We start from the raw sequence: 19,267 nt of genomic DNA on the forward strand, positions 1-19,267 counted from the left end.
TCCTGCCTCTGCAGAGCTCAGTTGAAAAATAGATGAGACACAATGAGCATATCCAGAGGAGGTGACTTGCCTGGGATTGCACAGCTGATCAGGGACAGAACGTACATCCAAAGGAGGGGTGCTGGTCAGCTGATTAAATGTAGAAGTCTGGAGTGTAGGTTTATTGCATTGATTGTTCCAGGCTCATTTTATGCTCCATGGAGACTAGTCAGTGCTATTGATATAGTTTAGGAAATTATCTATTCTAAAATAGATCCCTAAAATGGAGTAAATTAATTTCTCTGTAGCTTTCTTACAATATGTTTCAATGGTCTTTAAAAAGACTTCAGTACACACCGTGTTGTAAAAGCCTTTTTTATCTGCAAACCAAACACAACACTTCTTTACAGGGCCAGTGGATGGGCCAGTCAAGCTCCATTAGAACTTTTGAAGGAGATGCTCACATTGGTGTTTTCTGGGTAATTGCAGCCACTGTTTTCCCTCTACCTCTCAAATTCAGGGGATATTTCGGATTTGGATCCCTTGGGTCCTGTCTCTGGCTATTCAGATACACAGTTTTTTTACTGGCCCATTGTGTTAGACTTGTAGCTAAACGTAAGCTTTGAAATGGTTCATACCAATGAATGTTTTTAACTGGGTTCTGATCTTTTATTCCTAGTAAATATTACGAAAAGGAAGCTTTACTGGCAGATCCTGTTTGTGGACCAATACTGGCTTCTCTGCTAGGTGAGTTCTTGCAAAGTTACTTCGTATGCTGAAGAAAATAAATTATTTATTAAAGCATTTTGCATTTTGACAGTGTTACAAGAGGTGAAATTTATATCTCCTGTGTAGTTAACTATTTATAATAGGGCAACATCAAATATATTGTTTTGTTCCTTACAAGACCAGAAGAGACTGACCATGTGGTTTTATTAGTTGGTTGGATCAGAAGGCAGAATGGGAATGGATTTTTACTGAGTGCTTGCTGGCAGATTGTAACTGCTAATGCTGCTGTGGCAGGGTATTGTGTTGTATAGGAATACTCTTAATAGGAGTGATACATTACGATATTGTTGTCTGTATTGTGGGCTGATCCGATAGGATCAGTGATCATTAATATTCACTTGGCTTGAGAAGGAAATCTCACCTTCAGTACTCAGCCAGCAGAGTAGGACTGGGTATGTTTGTGAACAGACTCAGAAGGTTTCTGCCTTTGTCTGTTTTCCTAGTTGGACCATGTGCTCTGGAGTACACCAAGCTAAAGACAGCTGACCACTACTGGACAGACCCTTCGGCCGACGAGCTGGTGCAGCGGCACCGAATCCACGGCACTCACGGCCGCCAGGACTCCCCGTCCAAGCGCCCAGCCCTGGGAGTAGGTATTTGCTCTGTACCTGTTTTGGAGTAAAGGCACAGGCTGATAATAAAAGCAGCCCTGTGAGGGAGAGATCTGAGTCTGGAACAGCCTTTCTTCTCTCTTCTGTAATGGAGCCTTTATCACAGATTAGAAGTCCATTTGGGCCACAATGTCTTCTTTATGTAGAAAAGTTTGAGATACAGCACTAAATTCTGTGGCTTTTGACAGTTGTGATCTGACCAGGTAGTTCACAAGAAATTCTGAGCTGCTATGGTCAGGGCTGAGTTAACTCTGCAAGCTTCCCTGGCTCCACAATAAGTTGCACTCCGTAGAGACTGATCTGAATGGATCTGAATGGTGCAGTTGGTGTGTCACTGCCCTGCCTGACCTGCCCTGGCTGTGTTTTGTAGATCCGGAAGCGCCACTCCAGTGGCAGCACGTCGGAAGATCGCTTTGCTGCTTCGGCACGGGAGTACGTGGAGTCCTTGCACCAGAATTCCCGGACACACCTTCTCTATGGCAAAAACAATGTCCTGGTGCAGCCGGTGAGTGTGTGGAGTTTGGGGCTGGGGGTGTAGGTGGGGGTGTAGCTCAGACCTGTCAGTGCTCGCTGTATTCTTTTCTCAGCACAGAGCTGCCTTCTGCTTGGCTGGGGTAGATTTGACACATGACAAATGCTTTCCCTGCCTGACCACTGTCAGTGAGCACTGGGCCTGTGGGCAGGAGCAAACATGCTGGACTGTATTTCATAAACCACCTGACTGTACTGGGGCTTTTCCCCTCTTTCTAGCAGCAGTATTAAATACTAGTACTTTTGCTGTTAGGGTTTCCCTCAGCAGTTCCCAGATAGTGCAGCTTTGGAACTTGTGTTGCGTAGAAAGACTGGAATGCGTATTTTATGCAGATATTTTGTGTACTTGAATGACCTGGGTTGTCTGTTCATTGCTTCTGTGAACAGAAAGATGACTTGGAGGCTATTCCTGGGTATCTCTCCCTTCATCAATCAGCAGATAGTTTGACGTTAAAATGGACTCCAAACCAGCTGATGAATGGTACCCTTGGAGATTCAGAGCTGGAAAAAAGGTACTCACTGTATTCAGGAAAGATGGGAAGCACTGTGTAACCTGCTGGGGGGCACCAGGAAAGGGGGAAGGGCAGGGGAAGAGGGAAGCAGAGGTTGTACAAACCTGGTGCCAGAGTATCCAATGTGGATAAACTAGTTTCCCTTTGCTGTTTACTTGATTAATAATTTACTTTAATTGACCAAATTTAATAAGCAGTTATTAACTTAGTCTTTCTATCAGGTGCTTGGAACTGCAAGCATTCCTGAACATGGAAAAAACAATGTTTCCTGCACTTTCCTTCCCTTTTAGTGTTTACTGGGACTACGCATTGATAGTGCCACTGAGCCAGATTGTCTGCATCCACTGCCATCAGCAACGTAAGTAGAACCCTTCCTCTCCTGGGGCCCTGCCAGAGGCCCTTGCTGCCAGGGGAATGTTAATGCCAGTTTCTGTGGTGCCTCTTAGGGGGTTGTTGTAAATGGAGACAAACACTGTTTTTTCTTCAGCTCCTTTTGCTGGAGTGCTCAGTAAGGCTCCTCTGCCTGACTGCTTCAGGCGTCAGCTGCTTTCTGCAGACTTTGGTTTTTCTGTTAGTGCAGAACAGCACTCACAGGAAACTGTCAGAGGCAGGTATAAAACAGAGAAACTTTGGCTTTGTAAGCACAGACCCCGTCCACTGATCATTACAAAAAAAAGGAGAGGGAGAAGCAGGTCTGTCAGCCATGTCTCTGGTGGGATCATCAGCCTGTAGAAGGGGTGTGTGTGTAACCAGGCCACCCTCTGTCACCTTCAGGCCACCCAGTTCTCACATTCTGCTCAATGCAGGAGAATCTGGAAGGAAACATATCTCTCTCTGCTTTCCTGACCACAAGCCTTAACTCAAAATTACAGAGCAAAGACATAAAGATTGTATAGATTTTATTTGGAGTCAGATTTGAGTGACAGTTGCACTGAAGGTCATTTTGAATTAAGAATCTGTTTTAGAAGACAGTTTATATATATTCCTTTACAATACATGAGCTGCAGAGCCACTTGAATGATTGCTTTTCTTCCCTCAATGTTGGGAACACCTCTGACTAGTTCTGGCCGTGTGGGAATGAGTGTTAAAATCTCCAATCCCAGCTGACAGAGGATGACAACTGCATGAGGCTTTCATAGTTTGCTTGTATCTTGAGTTTCTTTAGGACTGAAGGGTTGATATCATCCCTAGATCACACTTTGCTTGACAGAAGTTTATGTATCTACTTAGAGATGATCTCAAAATTTTCTTAGAAGGTAAGAGCAGAAGATTGAGGCTCTGATGTAACAGTGTGGACTCCCCTTGTCCTCCTTTGCAGCAGAAAGCAGATGGACATTAGTGCTGGTGAGTCAGGATGGGACTCAGAGGCCTCCACTGCACTTCCCCCAAGGAGGACACCTCCTGGCCTTCCTGTCCTGTCTGGAAAATGGGCTTCTGCCCCGTGGTCAGCTGGAGCCCCCGCTGTGGTCCCAGCAGGGCAAGGTACTGCTTTTTCTGGAGAGCTCTTGGGTGAGGCTGGTGTTGATGTCTCTGCTCCACAGGGTCTGGGCAGTGACTTCCACCTGCTTTTTGGTAAAGCTAAATGTAATAGCTAAATGTATGGAATTATTATTTTCTCTAGGGCAAGGTGTTTCCAAAGCTTCGAAAACGGAACAGCAACAAATCGGTGGAACTGGAGGAGATGCCAGCTGAGGACACATCCACAGACTATGTGTTCAGAATTATTTATCCTGGACACAAGCACGATAACAGTAAGTGCCTTTCTTCTGCTTTGTTAAAAACCAAAAAAACAACCCAAAACCAAATCAAACATCTGAGGAAATCTTGAACTAATGTCCTGGGAAGTACCTGCAGGTGACAAGCCAGGTTTTTGTAGGAAGGTAAAACAAACAAACCTCTCACAAAATTTCACTGAGAGATAATTGGGATCAACAGGTACAGCTTAGATTTCCTTAATGCAGTAAGAAACTTAGTGGAAATGGAGTTGATGTGGGGAATCTTATATTTACTCTGTGTTTTGCAGAGGAAGTTTTCAAAATACTCCCCTGGGCTTGCAAACTGAGACTGAAACAAAAAAGATTGCTTGACTAGCCAAGAGCCATTTTGCTCCTGAAGTGAGGATATTTTTACTGGCCACACTGCTTGCTCATAATGTTGTTATTAGGAAAAAAACCCAACCATAAACTCTTAAAAATACCCCAAGAAGTCCCTGGGCTAAGTTTTCCTGGCTTGGAAGCACAAACTTAACAATGGATAAATAAAGGCCCTTCCAAGGAAACGAAATGAATTCCCAAGCACCAAACCACCTCATGTCATCAGTGAGTACAAATTCCTTACATGCAAGAAGGCATTTGAGCTAGTTCTCCAACAGCATGTTCAGTTTTATTCCCCTTGACAAAGAAGCAAGAATTCCCTGGGCAGATCAGACCCTAAAGTTTTCAGGGGATTTGGAGTTACTGCTCGTAGTGGGACTTAGTGCAACTGAGAAAGCAGGAATCTGCACTGCAGCTTCTGTGGCCTGGGCTGGGCTTTGTTAGTGCCTCTGGGCTGGCACAGGTAAGTCCATGCACACACCAGAAAACCACCTTGTGCCTTGGCCTGGGTGAAGGGGCTTCAGAGCCAGGGGGCTTGTGTGGCAGGAGTTGCAGGTCCTCTGCCTGTCTGCAGGGCCACACAGCTGGGAGCGAGGCTTTGCTGCCCACATGCATCTGGCACAGGTTTCAGAGAAGAGGCCACAGCATTGCTAAGGGCATAGTGAGGGACAGAAGCTAGTTGGAGCCTAGAATTCCCATGTAGCTTTGCTCTAAAGCATGCTCAGCTGCTGCAGGCTGGCACTGGGATCTTTCCCCCTTGCCATGGTGTGCCACGTGTGCTGTCACAGCCTGGGCACACTCAAAGGCTGCCCTGAGTTTGGTGGAGCATGCTTTGTTTCTGTAAGAAACTCGGTTTTCACACCCGTTTTTAGGAGCTTGTGCCCTCGAGCGGTGTCTTTGCTGACCATGTCCTTTTGAGCTTTCCCACAGAATTGAGTTCTTTCTTCTTATGCTCCTCTTTCACTATTTTCTTTGAGCAGTAACTATTAACTACCACCACTTAGCTGCCAGCCGCTCTACCTCTGTTGACGATGATGAGGAGGAGGAAGATAAGCTACACGCAATGCTATCAATGATCTGCTCTCGGAACCTCACAGCTCCTAATAGGATGAAAGGTTTTTATCCTCCTCCCCCTGTGTCCCAGAGCTCTCTTGCAGCTCCTTCCACTGATGCATACAACAGTGTTGGCATTATTACAGGGAAAAGTATTGCACTGGCACCATGAGATCTGGAGAGGGAGGTGACTGTGCAGAGAGGCTGGGATTGGGCTCACAGCCTGTGGGGAGTGGGAACAGCATCTTCCCTCTCCCCTGGGGCTTCCTGCCCCATCTTCACAAAGGCTGGACACTAGAGCAGGTTCTGAGGAGAGAAGGAGGGAGTGGAACAGCTTTGTGATCTCTGTGTAAGGTAGCAGAGTGTGCAGAAAGGCTTATGAGGATGCAGTGCCTGTCTGTGGTTGGTGCTTTCATTCCACTTGCATCCATAGGATGGGTGGGCTTCACAAGGTCAGCTGTGACACTACAGCACCCTCCACAAATTTGGCATCTATTTGTTTTCCTAAAAAAGTTCATATTATTTAAGTTGGTATTCTCAAGACATGCGTGCATTTGGGATCCAGTAGTTGAGTTCTGGTTTCTGAGAAGTCCTTGCTTTCTCTTATACTCTGGACTAGAGGGACTGAGTGCAGGAGACAGTAATTGCCCTGCAGCTCTGTACAGTGCCAAAGTGCTGGGTTAGGCAGGGTATGAACAGGTGTTCAAGGAGAGCTTCCTCAATTCTTCTAGACTCCCCACACACTGATCCCAAGGGAGCAGCCCCTGGAAACTGATAAAGCTCAGCCCAAGTTTATAATAAAGAGTTCTTGGAAGGCATGGATGGAAAGAAGTTTCAAAAATAGTGTTCTCCTTGAAAAAAAAAGCTGTTTTAGGAAGTTTCAGTCTGTCCTTACTGATGGTGCCTGGATATGGGCAATAATGGGAAAGAACATTTAACTGCCACATGCATGTTAAGCATAAGGAACACAATTTAGTCTTTAGTCAGTTGATAGAAAATGTAAGTTATCCCACTAGAAAAGCAGTCATTTGGTGACAGGTGCCTACTTTTGCTTATTTAATCTTGAAGGGGATGGTGGAGTTAGGGATGTGTCTGGGAGTAGCCTGGCCCAGCTGCTGTCTCTCCAGCAGCCCCATCCCATAATGACAACACTGTTGTAGCAGGTTTGCCAGCCATCTGCTTTGACATTTTGCAACATGCTCGACTTTTGCATGTAGCTGAAGTTACAGATAACACCACTACAATTAAATAAAAGATGCTGTTCACTCTAATTCTTCACTAATTCAGGTACCTTTCATCTGAATCTTTAGGTTCTGTGGGGTTCTTTCCTTGTTTCTCTAAAAAACAGAATAAAAAATTAAAACTGAAAAACCCACTTTTCCTGTCTGTAGAGGGGAGGCAAAAACTAATGATCTCAAAATGTTTATTCAGTGGTTTTTATTTGAACCCAATAAGAAGCTGCAATAAAGACTGGGTCGTTCAGCTCCTTCCTGAAGAATTAAGGTGAAGAGCATTTTTGCATCACACTTTGTTTTGTGAAATGAAACACACATGACTGCTTCCGCATGAGCCTGTGCTTTTTCTGTTAACAAATGGGTTTACTCCACTCCTCCCTCACCTCTGCCCACTTTCTAATAGGCACTCCTAAAATGCTTTGTGCTACCTTGATTTAAAATGCATGAGATGGTTTGGAATTGCCCCCCCCCAACAAATGTCTGTTTTAAAAGCACGGCCCAGGGGACTGGATTTTGCTTATAACTGTTAATTTAGTGGCATACTTTATGATATGCATTATTGTATTTGCCTTAATTTTAATCATGGGTGAGCTGAAAGGCCAGTTATTTATTATAAAACAAAAACCCCACGAGCTCAAATGCCAGCTGGGAAGGCTGAAGAGCTGAAGCAAAGCTTTCTGAAGGGAACTGCTGATTTTTTGAGTTGCCTTTCTGAAGCTGTTTAAAAAGGCAAATAGATTTGGTAGAGCAGGGATAACTCAGGAAGCTGCATTGTACTGTTGGATCACATACTCCTGCAGAGTATCCTTTTACAAACATAGTGTGGACATTAACAGGACTGAAACTGTCCTTTTGTGCTAAATATTTTAGGATCTGGTTCTGAGGGGGAAAGAAGCATCTTCTGAAAGTAACTGACTCGGTTTGTCTTAATTTCTTTCATGCTCCAGCTTTCACTCTGGCTAGACCAGCAGTTCCATGGCTGATTCCAGGAACTACAAAACGAAATTCTGAGGCCTGAATTAAATAGAAGGTTGGGCTAGATGATATCTTCTGGCCATAAATAACATTTCCATAGCATTGCAGAAGAATCAGTTTAGTTGTTACTGCAGCACCCTTTTCTCTATTCTCTTGAAACATGAACTGGGATGTGCATGGGCAAGAGAGGGGCAAATGGTGAAGGGGTTTGGCTTCCTGGGAAGGGACCCTGCACAGCATGCAGCGGGTCCAGAGCAGTGATTCTGAGGATGCTGCTCTCCTGTTTCTGGAATTGAGGTTCAGAGCCTGTTGAGAAGTGAAGCATGAAGCACCAGGATGCACAGAAGGAAGAGCGGGAGAGAAGGGAAAAGGCTGATGTGCTTCTGTCTCTTTTGGTTTTTCCACAGACACCAGTGAGATGATTGAGATGCAAGGCTTTGGGGCAAACCTGCTGTCGTGGCAGCTGGAGCACTGCAGCCAGGGCTCCTCCTGTATCTCCTGTTCCACAGGCAGCTCTCCCTACGACATTCCCAGCTGCTGCAACTGCATCCATGACCGGTGAGCAAGCTGTGCAGAGAGCTTACCTGGGGACTGTGTGCATGCCACAGGGAAAAGCAGGGAGGTTTTAGTGGTTGCAGCACTCAAGGCAAAGAGTAACCATTTTCAAGTAACAATTTTCAAGTAGTTTCTAACATAAAACGATGAAGTTAGACAGCCAGCAATTTAGTTTATTAAAACTAACCTATTAAACTACTCTCAAGTCATATTTTGATAGAAAAATTGCATCAAGTTCTTTTGTCTAGTGTAAAATATTTCAGCTCTGGAACGGTTATTTTTCACAACTCATTAACAAGTGAGTGAAGGGCAACAGTTCAGTTTGACACAGACCTTTCCAGTATGGCTGTGTGTTCCAGGGGAGATCAGTCTGGGGCCAATATGTTGGTGGGTGAAATGTTTTAATAAGTGTAGTTTGTTATTATTGTGTCCTTTAACTAAATAAATCTTGATGCAGAGAAAAAATTGCAATGTGTAGGGCATAGGGATCAGCATGAAGTTCCTGATGCTCTCTGTCCTCACAACCTGCTGTTGTTCTGTTGACGCCTCTCCACAGAACTCCACTGAAGATGTTGTGTGAAAGCATGAAGAAGCAGATAATTTCCAGAGCCTTTTATGGATGTAAGTGAAGCTTCTTTCATCTGGCCCAGGTGGTATCCATATGCTTATCTAAATAACATGGGATGTTTGGCTTAGAAAGCAGTCCAACCCCAAATTCAGGGCAGTAGGGTCTATGTGACTCCAGTGTCACAGCTTCCTGCCAGTATCTGTGAGTTTTGCAGCTGGCAGTGGGAGAAGTGATGCACAGTGAAGACAGAAAGGAGTTTTACACAGCAGCGTAATACACGACTTGGATGTTACTGGTGCGTGTCAGATGTGTTGAATCCTTGGCTCTGCTGTGGCTCCTCACTCTCCCAGGGCGCAGTGCAAGCTCCGTTCCCACAGGACTGCCGGGGGTTCCCTCAGCAGGGCTGTGCTGAGCGCTGCTCCCTCGCTGTCGCAGGGCTGGCGCACTGCCGCCACCTCTCCACGGTGCGCACTCACCTCTCGGCGCTCGTCAACCACAGCATCGTCCCTCCCGACAGACCTGCCAGCGCCGCCGCCGGCCTCACCAAGGAGGTGTGGAGCAAGTACCAGAAGGACAAGAAGGTCAGTAACACATCCCCTCCATGTCCCTGCATGGCCTCCACATGCTGCTGGGCAGGGAATCGCTTGGAATGGGCTGCAAAAAATGTAAAAGATGTTTGCTGGCCTCCCCAAGGTCACTTCTCAACTAGTGAGAATGAGTCAGTTCTTAAAATTTCTTCTCTCCTTTTCTTCTCTGAGGATGGCAAAGATACAAATTAATATCGAAGCAACTGATCTATTCAAAATTATATTATTTTCAGGGAAGATATGACAGCCTGTACTAGACTGGATTTGAGCTAAGGCCCTAAAGGCTTGAATCAAGCTACAGAATTTATTTAGTGCTCTGCATGTATTTCACTGTCTCTGTACTCGGTGTGAAGTGTTTCTGAGTGTACCTGAGTTAAATACAGATATATTGCCTTCAACACCTCTTTCTCTTACCTGGCCACTGTAGAACTACAAGGAATTGGAATTACTAAGAAGAGTTTACTATGGTGGGGTCCAGCATGAGATTCGGAAGGAAGTGTGGCCGTTCTTGTTAGGCCACTACAAATTTGGCATGGCCAAGAAGGAGATGGACCAGGTAAGCCCAGCTTCCCTGGAATCTGAGTCACATTTGCAGAGTAAGCTTTGTTTTCTGAATAGCAACTGTTGATCTTTATTACTGTTAATATTTGCAAGGGAAAACCACTGCTGAAAACATGAGTAACACATGCTAGCAGAGGGGTTTTGATACCATGTTGTTATGTCTGAAAGTCACTAAATGGGAGTTCATTCTTTCTTGAAGTCAGGGAGCTTGCATTCAGCTCTGCCTGTGGTATGCACTTGCCCTGAGCACATCCTGTGTTCACAAATTTGTCACTTATAAAATGGGGAGACATTGACATTTGGGTGGGAATTTTACTCTTCGCTCTTTCATATGGTGTGTTTGCCAAATTATACTTCAGAGAAGAAATTGAAATAACTACATTGAAATAACTACCTTTTCTCCGTCATACTGCATCTGCATGTGTGGACTTCTGTTGGAGCTGGGAACAGCCCAGATGGACCCTCTGGAGTTACTGTCCAGAGACCAAAAACACCCAGATGAAAGTTTGGTTTGTAAGTTCATTATGCTTTTGTTATATTTAAATAAGATGTGCCCCTCCAAAACACAACATATGACTTCAGATGAGATACTCTTAAATATCTCCCATGGTGCTGGTAACACTGATGGTGAATAACTGCCCAGGTTATGTCACAGCCTTATTCAGCCATATGAAACCTGGCATTAAGGGTATTGTTTCCATTAATGAAACGACAATTTGCCCATCTCTTAGTTATACCATCTCCCCTTGCTAAACTGGTTATAGGTCCAGCCCATTTTTCCTTGCTTAGTGGTGTCATTGGTTGCACTTACTCCCTGACTGAGAGGAAGGGATGTTCTCTGCAGAGCCACAGGACTGCAGCAGGACCCTGCCCTGTGGGGAAGGTCTGTGCTGTGTGGTGGTAAAACATTGCTTTTCTGTGACATCACCCAAATGTTGGCTGAACTGGATAGAACAGTAATGAGGTTTGACCTGGAATATAATTAACACATTAATCTGCTTTTCAGTTAGTGTTATTACCAGGGAGGTAGCACTCATGCAGTAGCTGATTCTGTTCTGGATTAAATTGATAAGGAGCAGTTTATATATCAAAACATTTGGCATTTGCTAACTCCAATTACTTTATATGCCAAGGGGTAATTTATATCAGAAGGGCAGCCTGACCTCGAGCCTTGCCATGGACAAATCAGTGTCTTGCAAACAAGGGGCACTTTGTAAGCAGCTCTCTTCTTACTAAAGATTGCTATGGTAATTTGAGTTGTTTTCCTCCCAATAATCTTTATAAGCCAGTTGTGAACACAGATGGAGAAATAGAGCCCTTCACTGTTCAAACTGGGTCACAGTCCAGATTCTCTCCCCTGAATCCAGTTATCTTAGTAGATGTTTATTATTGATTTTCTGGATGTAGTGTGTACATTAGGAATATTCTACTGAGCACTGCTCCATGCTTTTTTTTTTTTTTTTAATCTCAGATTTTCAAGAAAGGAAGGATATAGGAGGTTTCTTGCATGTATTGCATTTTGCTGTGTCAAGATCTCCACAGGTGTATGAACCACTGGATTTATGATCCAGGTGTAGAAAGTACGACTGGAATGGAACAAAAGGACCCAAATGCTTAGTTTCTAGCATGGGAGATGTGAAGCCATATCTCATGGATGCTAACCCCAGCTGCAATGGGCATGTGCATATCTAGAGCTAGAACATAGGAGATTCGGCAAGAAGAGATTAATACTGGAGTCTGTATAATAGGAGTTACAGTAAAACCATACAGAGATGTTACAATATAGAAAAGATCTGATCTGCAGAACACAGGCTCCTATAGAAGATTTTTCTCCCTGAGTTTGTACCCTCCTAACCCAGGGCTGCTCCAAACTTACCTGGAATTGTAATGAGCTACTCAACACCCGTAATAAACAAAAGTAGTAACCAAATCCTCAAAGGAATGGGCTGTTGGATACTGAAGCTTACACTGAATGTAAGAGTCTGTTAAATGAGTGACATGAAAACAGTCATAACACCTGCACGGACAGGAAACTCATTGTATCCTTAACTGAAGTCATTGCAGGTGATTTATCATCTTTGCCTTCTGATGGTATTTTTGCCTTCTCAAACGTGGCTGTCCTCCAGCCCTCCACTAACTGTGGTATTTTATGATTTATGACTCGACAGCTACCTCAAGTGACAAACAGCCTGCAGCTCTTAGCATGAACACTTGGGTAGCAGCTCAGCCAGTGGAGTCTGAAGCCTGGAGCCAGCTCACAATTGTGGTTTCTCTTCAGCTCTTGACAAGTGACAGAGTAGTAAAATTGCTACATGTGCCTTAATAGCTTGAGGGGGGGTTTCTGTGGCTGTCTTTCAACAGGGATGCAAAGATGTTTTATTCCTGTGGGGCCCAGTGTGGGTGGATCTGGCCATGCACAGGGCTGTGTGAGCTGGGATTCCAGAGGCTCTCCCAGGGCCTGACTCTATACAGGCTTGTGTCTATAAACCTGTGATGTGGAATTCTTCACAAGGGCTACATTAGTCTTGGAAAAGTGGAGTTGGAAGGAGGTGTAATGAAATTAGGGATGATGCAGTTAGAGGCAGTGCTTGCTCCATCAGATTGCATCTGACTTGTGTGAGGTTTCACAGCAAAGAGGTGACACCTATTGTTCTGTCCCATGTCACTGTCAGAGTGCTGTTGATAGTGTATGGATCCTTGCTGGTGCCTACAGTGCTATTAATTCCCTGCAGTTAATACCCAACACCTGACTGCTCCTCTCTAGTTGCAGGGATGTGCTGTTGCAGCAAGAGGGCCTCGGCATCCTTTGCGTTTCCAGTCTGAGACCCTACACTTGCCTTAGACCTCTCCCTCCTGTTTCCTCCCAGTGTCAGTGCCTTCTCGCAAGGAGGGCAGAGTCTCAGGACGTGTCTCTGTGTGCAGGTGGATGCAGACATTGCTCTGAGGTACCAGAAGGTGATGGCTGAGTGGAAGGCCTGCGAGGTCATCGTGAAGCAGCGAGAGAAGGAGTCGCATTCAGCCACGCTGGCCAAGTTTTCGTCGGGCAGCAGCATCGACAGCCACGTCCAGCGGCTCATCCACAGGGACTCCACCATCAGCAATGATGTAGGTACTCCCTTCCCACTCACCATCTAGGGTGAGCAGTGCTCAGCATTCACAGAGGCACAGCCCCAGGAGGCAGAGATGGAGGTTAGCACATCTCCTAAACAGTGAGCAGAGACTGGAGCTGCGGTGCCTCCAGGACAGAGTGAAGAGCAGGTCTGAATTTGGGTAGTCTGTATCTGTTCTTAAGCAGGACATGCCTAAGGGGCTCTAAGGTTCACCTGCTAAGGAAGATCCCTTCTCAGCAGAGGAATATCTCTCCAGATGTCTTCCTTGTAGGTCCTTTAGTCATCTCCAGCACAGGGCAAATGATCATTGCTATTAAAGTGTGTGTGTTTGGTTTTGCATGTTGCAGGTGTTTATCTCTGTAGATGAGACGGACTCAGCAGAGCAGGACCCCAAAGGGCAGGAGGACCCCACGCTGACAGCAGTGCCAGCCCCAGCAGCTGTGGAGTTCGACTCCCCCGACTCGGGGCTGCCATCCTCCAGGAACTACTCGGTGGCCTCGGGCATCCTGTCCAGCATTGACGACGGGCAGAGCGGCTCCTTTGAGGATGGGGCTGAGGAAGAAGGCAGCACTGAGGTGGGAAGGACTGAGCCAGGCACGCCCCATGTGCAGAGAGCCAAGCCAGGGGTGCTGCAGTCACAGGACTCTGTCTCAGAAGAGCAGCTGTGTTCCCAGGTGGATTATTTAATGGATGTTGCTTCTGTCTGCGCTGCATCATACACAGTAGGTCACAACTGAAGTACCATCATCTCTCTGCACAGCATTGCTATTTTAGCAAACACTTGCACTTTTTCAGATAGGATTTAATGAGAGACAGTCCCAAACTAGAACTACAGCTGGTGGGATGGTAACTGAGGATTTTTGCACCCAAATATTTTCATCTGGATTTTGTGCTAAATTGAAAATAAGGCACCAAAGAAGAGTTTGGGTGCTCTTTTAAGTGGGAGGGCAAGACAAACAATGTGGTACATTTCTAGCAGTTAGAACTCTCCAGGGCCTGGGGGTGTGACAACACACTACTTGTAAGATTCTAGTCAAGCTAAAACTCCCATCTAATCAAACTGAACCACAACTTAAATCTAGATTCAAGATGCTACTACCTCTATTACTGTTGTTGTCAACAGATTAGCAGCATAGTTTTTGTTTCTCTCTGCTGAAGTAATTTAGCTGGAAATAGGACAGGCTTGGCACATTTCCCAGTGAAAACAAATGTATTTTACCTGGCATTTTTGACAGTGAGTATTTTGATGCCCTCATCTGCTCAGGGTATAATTGTACTGTTTCTGGTTTGGTGATTCTCAGAGCAAATCTGCACAGAGTCTTGGGAATGCTGTAAACTTGGCTGATCTAACTAAAACTTCTCTGTTCTAGATAGAGTTATTGGACACTGTTGCCTTAAATTTGCACAGAATTGATAAAGATGTCCAGAGATGTGACCGGAATTATTGGTATTTTACTGCTGAGAACCTGGAGAAACTCCGAAATGTCATGTGCAGGTAATGAGCTTGTAAACCCAACTATTTTCACATTTCTGTCACAATCCATAAACTAATCTATAAACTATAATAATATGCAAATAACAATCATTAAGAATTCTCAGTAATGAATTTTTAAAAACTTGCCAGGCAGGATGGCAGGTTAGAACATGGGTCCAAGTTTGGAATGCAGACTTGAGAAGATTCTCTCAAGAGACAGACCCTATTTTAGAGAACTGTTCTCTGAATGTACTCTGAGGTTTGGGTTTCTCCTGATCAGGATGATCCATCTGTGCTCTGAAGGCATGCTGTAAAGGTGGCAGTACCTGTGCCCAGGTGCAGTGCTGTAAGTGGACAGAAAGTCTGTAACTACAAATCCAACCCAAATCAAACCAGTGTCTGACCACTGACAGCAGCTGGAAACAATACAAAGCTGTTTTTCTGTCTGGAATGCAAATTGCCACAAAGATGGTTCAGCTACACACACTTAAAGCAAAAAGTGTCATTGACTTTAACGCTTGGAAAAGATAGCAAAATTCCACTTAGGGCAGAAAACAAAAGCCAAAAGCCCAGGTACCTTTAACAAAGTCAGTTTTTCCCATTGATCATTGGGCATTTGTCAGCTGTTTTTTTCTAAACCATTGAGATGCAAGCCATGTGTGTGAGGGTTGGCTTCTTTATCCAGGCAGCAAACAGTAAAGGGCTGTGAAATACTCTGGGAAGTGTCAGAAGGTTCTGAGACTCACATGTTCAGGAGCTTGTTAGCATTTGGTCTCACATACGGAATCAGCCTTCAATACAAGGATTTCTTCTTTCCACAGCTATGTCTGGGAGCACCTAGAAGTTGGTTATGTCCAAGGCATGTGTGACCTCCTGGCTCCTTTGATGGTTATTCTTGACAATGGTAGGAAGGATTTTCCTTTGGGCCATCATTTATCCTTAGTGAGGTCTGTCCTTAGAAATGCTGTTTCAGAAGGAGTTGTTTGCATTAACCAGGGCTGGGTCACCAGCAAAATCAAACCTGCAGCTCCTGATTTGTGTTTTCTCCACCTGTGGCTGTTGTTGAGATAGATAACATTAGTGTCTTGGGGCTGCCCTGTTCACTGGCTGACTTCCAGGATAAATTTTATCAAAGTTAGTAAAATTACTGTATTCTGACAGTTGCTGAATCTGGAAAGTCAACTGCAGGCTGGATTCTTTGAAATATAACTAATAAAAATGGTCAAGTCAGGTACACCAATGTGATTTCATCTAAATCATGGGATTGAGATAACAGCCGAGGGGAAGACCCTGTTTTCCTAAGCCTTGCAGTTCCATTATTTTGGTTCAAGAAGTCCCATAATTGCCAGCACTGACTGACTGCCCTGTCCTTGCAGATCAGCTGGCCTACAGCTGCTTCAGCCACCTGATGAAGAGGATGAGCCAGAACTTCCCTAATGGAGGTGCTATGGACACACACTTTGCCAACATGAGGTCCCTTATCCAGGTGAGTCCGGCTTGAGGGTATCTGAGAGAAGACAAGGCTGTTGCTCAGCACTAAATCAGGGCAGTCAGGTCACAGCATGGCACACACAGTAAAGCTGTCCCTGTGCTGAGCAGCTCCTCTGACCATGGGACGAGGAGCAGAGTGGGAGTCCAGTGCCTCTGACCTTGCCTGCTTTCAGAACACATCCTGACAGGTGATGTTTTCCATTCTAGATTCTGGACTCTGAGCTTTTTGAATTGATGCACCAGAATGGAGATTACACTCATTTTTACTTCTGCTATCGCTGGTTCCTGCTTGACTTTAAAAGAGGTAAATGTTCTGTGTCTGTAGTTTAGAGTTGTGTAGAACAGCTGTTTTGGTGTGAGTGTCTGTCAGGATGGTGAGTGGCAGCTGGGATCACTGGAGAGTTTGTAGCCAGGAAAGGTAATGCAGCTCTGAGATGAAACAGCACTGGAACAAGTCCAGGCTTAGAAAGGCATGTTGCAAATTCCTGATGATGTGATTGGAGCCAAGTTTCTGCCCAGTGCAAATGCCTGTTTGCTCAAGAGGTGATCCCACTCCTCTGTAAGCTTTGATACATCCTAATCCCTCTGATAACATGGAGCAGCTCAGCAATAGCTCAGGAGCTGCTGTACTTTGAATGAGGTGCCTTGTACCCTGTGGGAGCACCCGAGATACACCTGGAAAGGCCGAGATACACTTGGACACACGTTCAGACCTGCAGCCTGTCCTGTAGCCCGGTACAACAGCCAGGCCTCCTGTGCTGCTCTCACATGGTCAGTGTGGTTCAGGCACCTTCCTGAGCTTGGCTCTGCACCACCACACCTCCAGGCTCTGCTAATTGTCCTTTAAAGCCAGTTCTGTGCCTTATGTGCACAAGTGACAGGAGGTGGCTGGGGGAGAGGAAAAGGAGTCGTCAGGTTCTGTTCATATCTGAGTAAGGCCAGTAGACATTGGTGACAGAGGGGGATGTGGTCAGTTGAATAATCAGATGCTCTTGTAATGTTTATTCCCATTCAGAATTGTTGTACGAGGATGTATTTACAGTGTGGGAAGTTATTTGGGCAGCAAAGCACATCTCTTCAGAACATTTTGTCCTTTTCATTGCCTTAGCACTTGTGGAAGTTTATCGAGAGATTATCCGTGATAACAACATGGACTTCACTGATATCATCAAGTTTTTTAATGGTAAGAGCCATTTTGATAAAAAGTAACAAGACTTTGCTCCTTCTCTCTTCCTGAGACTGTCGTGGTGCGAGAGACTGTCGTGGTGCAGTTCTTGTTGTGACAAGCCCATGTTTATTTTAAGTTCTGAGTCTCAGTGCCAGGACCTGCAGCACAAGGGATTCCTCCACTTCTTCTGTCTTTAATTCTCCAAAACCAAGCCCCTGGGATTGCTGCTTGTTACATGAATTAATTAATGCTAATGCTACATGAATATTAGCGCCAGGGCAGGAAGGTTGTGCTGACAGTTACAATGTTTGTCTGTGTCTCTTAGAAATGGCTGAGCACCATGATGCTGCGGAGATCCTGAGGATAGCCAGAGACCTTGTCTACAAAGTGCAGACACTGATTGAGAACAAGTGACCAGGGACAGGCTCTCCCTGGGCCTCGCTGTGAGCCACTGGATGGAGCATTCCTTGCACTGTAATTCCAAATGGTGTTTTAATTGCATCTTCCATGTATTGTAATAAATAGCGAGGAGATTGGTAAACAGACTTTTAAAACCTGAACCTTTCCTTCACCAGATGAGGTTGGTATTTGATAGTCCTTGTTACACTCACTTTGTATTTCTAGACAAAATTTTTTTGCATTCTCTATTTCCCTCTCTAGAAGACATCTGTCTACATCTTTGCGATGTTGAAAGGGGGAATTTGACCTACTGGAACATTTCTATTTTGACTTTCTGCACCTTTAAAGCCTGGATGCACGTTGTGTGCTCTGCCAGAAGCTGCTGTGGAGGCAAGGCTGGGTCCACTGTTGCAAGCATTAGATTGGGTCCTTGGAGGAGCTCAGTCCTGGACTCACTGTCTTTGCCTTGAACATGGAAGAGAATGTCTGAGCTCATATTGCTAAAACATTTGGGTTTGTATTTAGCAGCGATTAAAGCTGATAAGGTTCCTGCTTGGGAGAATGGCCTTAACCTAAATGACACAGTTCATGGGAGCAGTGATGAGCTCATTAGCTAAAACACCAGTTTGGCCTTGGCTGAGTGGCTCACACTGCTCAGTCTTCATGGCCCGCACACACCTGCCCTTGTTTTGCTCTGCAAACTGACCCTGTGACCATTCTCAGCTGCCAGGACCTGCTCCATGTTGTTGAGGTGAGCAGGTTCAGCCCACAGACAGGGCCCTGCTGCTCAGGCTGGCAGCTCCTGCTTCCTGTGCTGTGCAGAGCCATGGCTTCACATCCCATGGGACAGAGCAGATGGCAGCGCCCAGCCTCTCCAGATCACTCACTGCTCCAGGTGTGTCTGTCCACTTGAAAACTGGTAAAGTATTTTTTAAAAGAATGAGAAGAGTGATAAAAACCTCCAACTCCCAGAGCCCAGGGAGTGATGGATGTACAGATAATACTGCACTATTTTCCTTCGGTATGTTGGGAATGTTCTGTACAGCTGTTTCACACAAACCCAATCTGTGAACTTTGCTGTATTTGTTAGAACATTCTGTCTGATTGGATTTTATCAATGTTGTGTATTATTTATTTTTGCTGGGAGCAGACTATTCTCTTTATTGCTCAATTATTTATGTTTAAATGTAACTTATGAATAAATACTTATCGTCAAGGCATCCCATGGAGCTCTTTGGGAGCGATTTCTCTCCCCCCAAGGTGATTTCAGCAATGGAACAGGGATGAGGCTGTCTGGGAGGATAGGGCAAGATGTAATTAATGTTTCTGTGATGAGCTGCATGGGCTGTAGTGCTAAAGGCAGTAAATAGGTCACCATCAAGTAGACTCCTGAGGTCCTTTACATGACTTTAAAGGAGGCTTTAATGTACCTACTGGCTAAGCCTGAACCAGCCCAGCCCAGGAACAGAAATAGGCTTATGACAAGTGCTAAAAAGTAAAAGTTTCATCCTGAAATTTTAGGCCTGATTGTGCTGCAGCTGCATTGAATCCAGCTGAGTTGCGGGACTTCCAGGAG

At 45.2% G+C, this 19,267-nt stretch overlaps 1 protein-coding gene across 6 annotated transcripts in view; it reads left to right on the forward strand.

Annotated features, from left to right (window-relative positions):
- The window catches only part of SGSM2 (small G protein signaling modulator 2), a 35,320-nt gene extending 16,409 nt beyond the window's left edge, over nt 1–18,911 (forward strand). Inside the window, exons 5-24 of one of the 6 annotated variants that reach the window (XM_085078618.1) lie at nt 659–726; nt 1,212–1,357; nt 1,750–1,884; nt 2,298–2,422; nt 2,713–2,780; nt 3,741–3,904; nt 4,044–4,173; nt 5,496–5,630; nt 8,186–8,336; nt 8,890–8,954; nt 9,337–9,482; nt 9,916–10,044; nt 12,972–13,154; nt 13,507–13,881; nt 14,530–14,654; nt 15,455–15,537; nt 16,010–16,119; nt 16,332–16,428; nt 17,140–17,307; nt 17,618–18,911. In XM_085078618.1, the coding sequence (XP_084934744.1) occupies nt 659–726; nt 1,212–1,357; nt 1,750–1,884; nt 2,298–2,422; nt 2,713–2,780; nt 3,741–3,904; nt 4,044–4,173; nt 5,496–5,630; nt 8,186–8,336; nt 8,890–8,954; nt 9,337–9,482; nt 9,916–10,044; nt 12,972–13,154; nt 13,507–13,881; nt 14,530–14,654; nt 15,455–15,537; nt 16,010–16,119; nt 16,332–16,428; nt 17,140–17,307; nt 17,618–17,706 (2,692 nt within the window). In that variant the 3' untranslated portion in view covers nt 17,707–18,911. The remainder of the gene's footprint in view (nt 1–658; nt 727–1,211; nt 1,358–1,749; nt 1,885–2,297; nt 2,423–2,712; nt 2,781–3,740; nt 3,905–4,043; nt 4,174–5,495; nt 5,631–8,185; nt 8,337–8,889; nt 8,955–9,336; nt 9,483–9,915; nt 10,045–12,971; nt 13,155–13,506; nt 13,882–14,529; nt 14,655–15,454; nt 15,538–16,009; nt 16,120–16,331; nt 16,429–17,139; nt 17,308–17,617) is intronic. The other 5 variants (XM_085078621.1, XM_085078620.1, XM_085078619.1 and 2 more) reach the window with 5 other exon arrangements.
- Nucleotides 18,912–19,267: the final 356 nt, after the last annotated feature.

The sequence above is a fragment of the Lichenostomus cassidix genome, chromosome 19, assembly GCF_008360975.1.
Source record: "Lichenostomus cassidix isolate B80296 chromosome 19, HeHo_3.0, whole genome shotgun sequence".
Classification (NCBI taxonomy): domain Eukaryota; kingdom Metazoa; phylum Chordata; class Aves; order Passeriformes; family Meliphagidae; genus Lichenostomus; species Lichenostomus cassidix.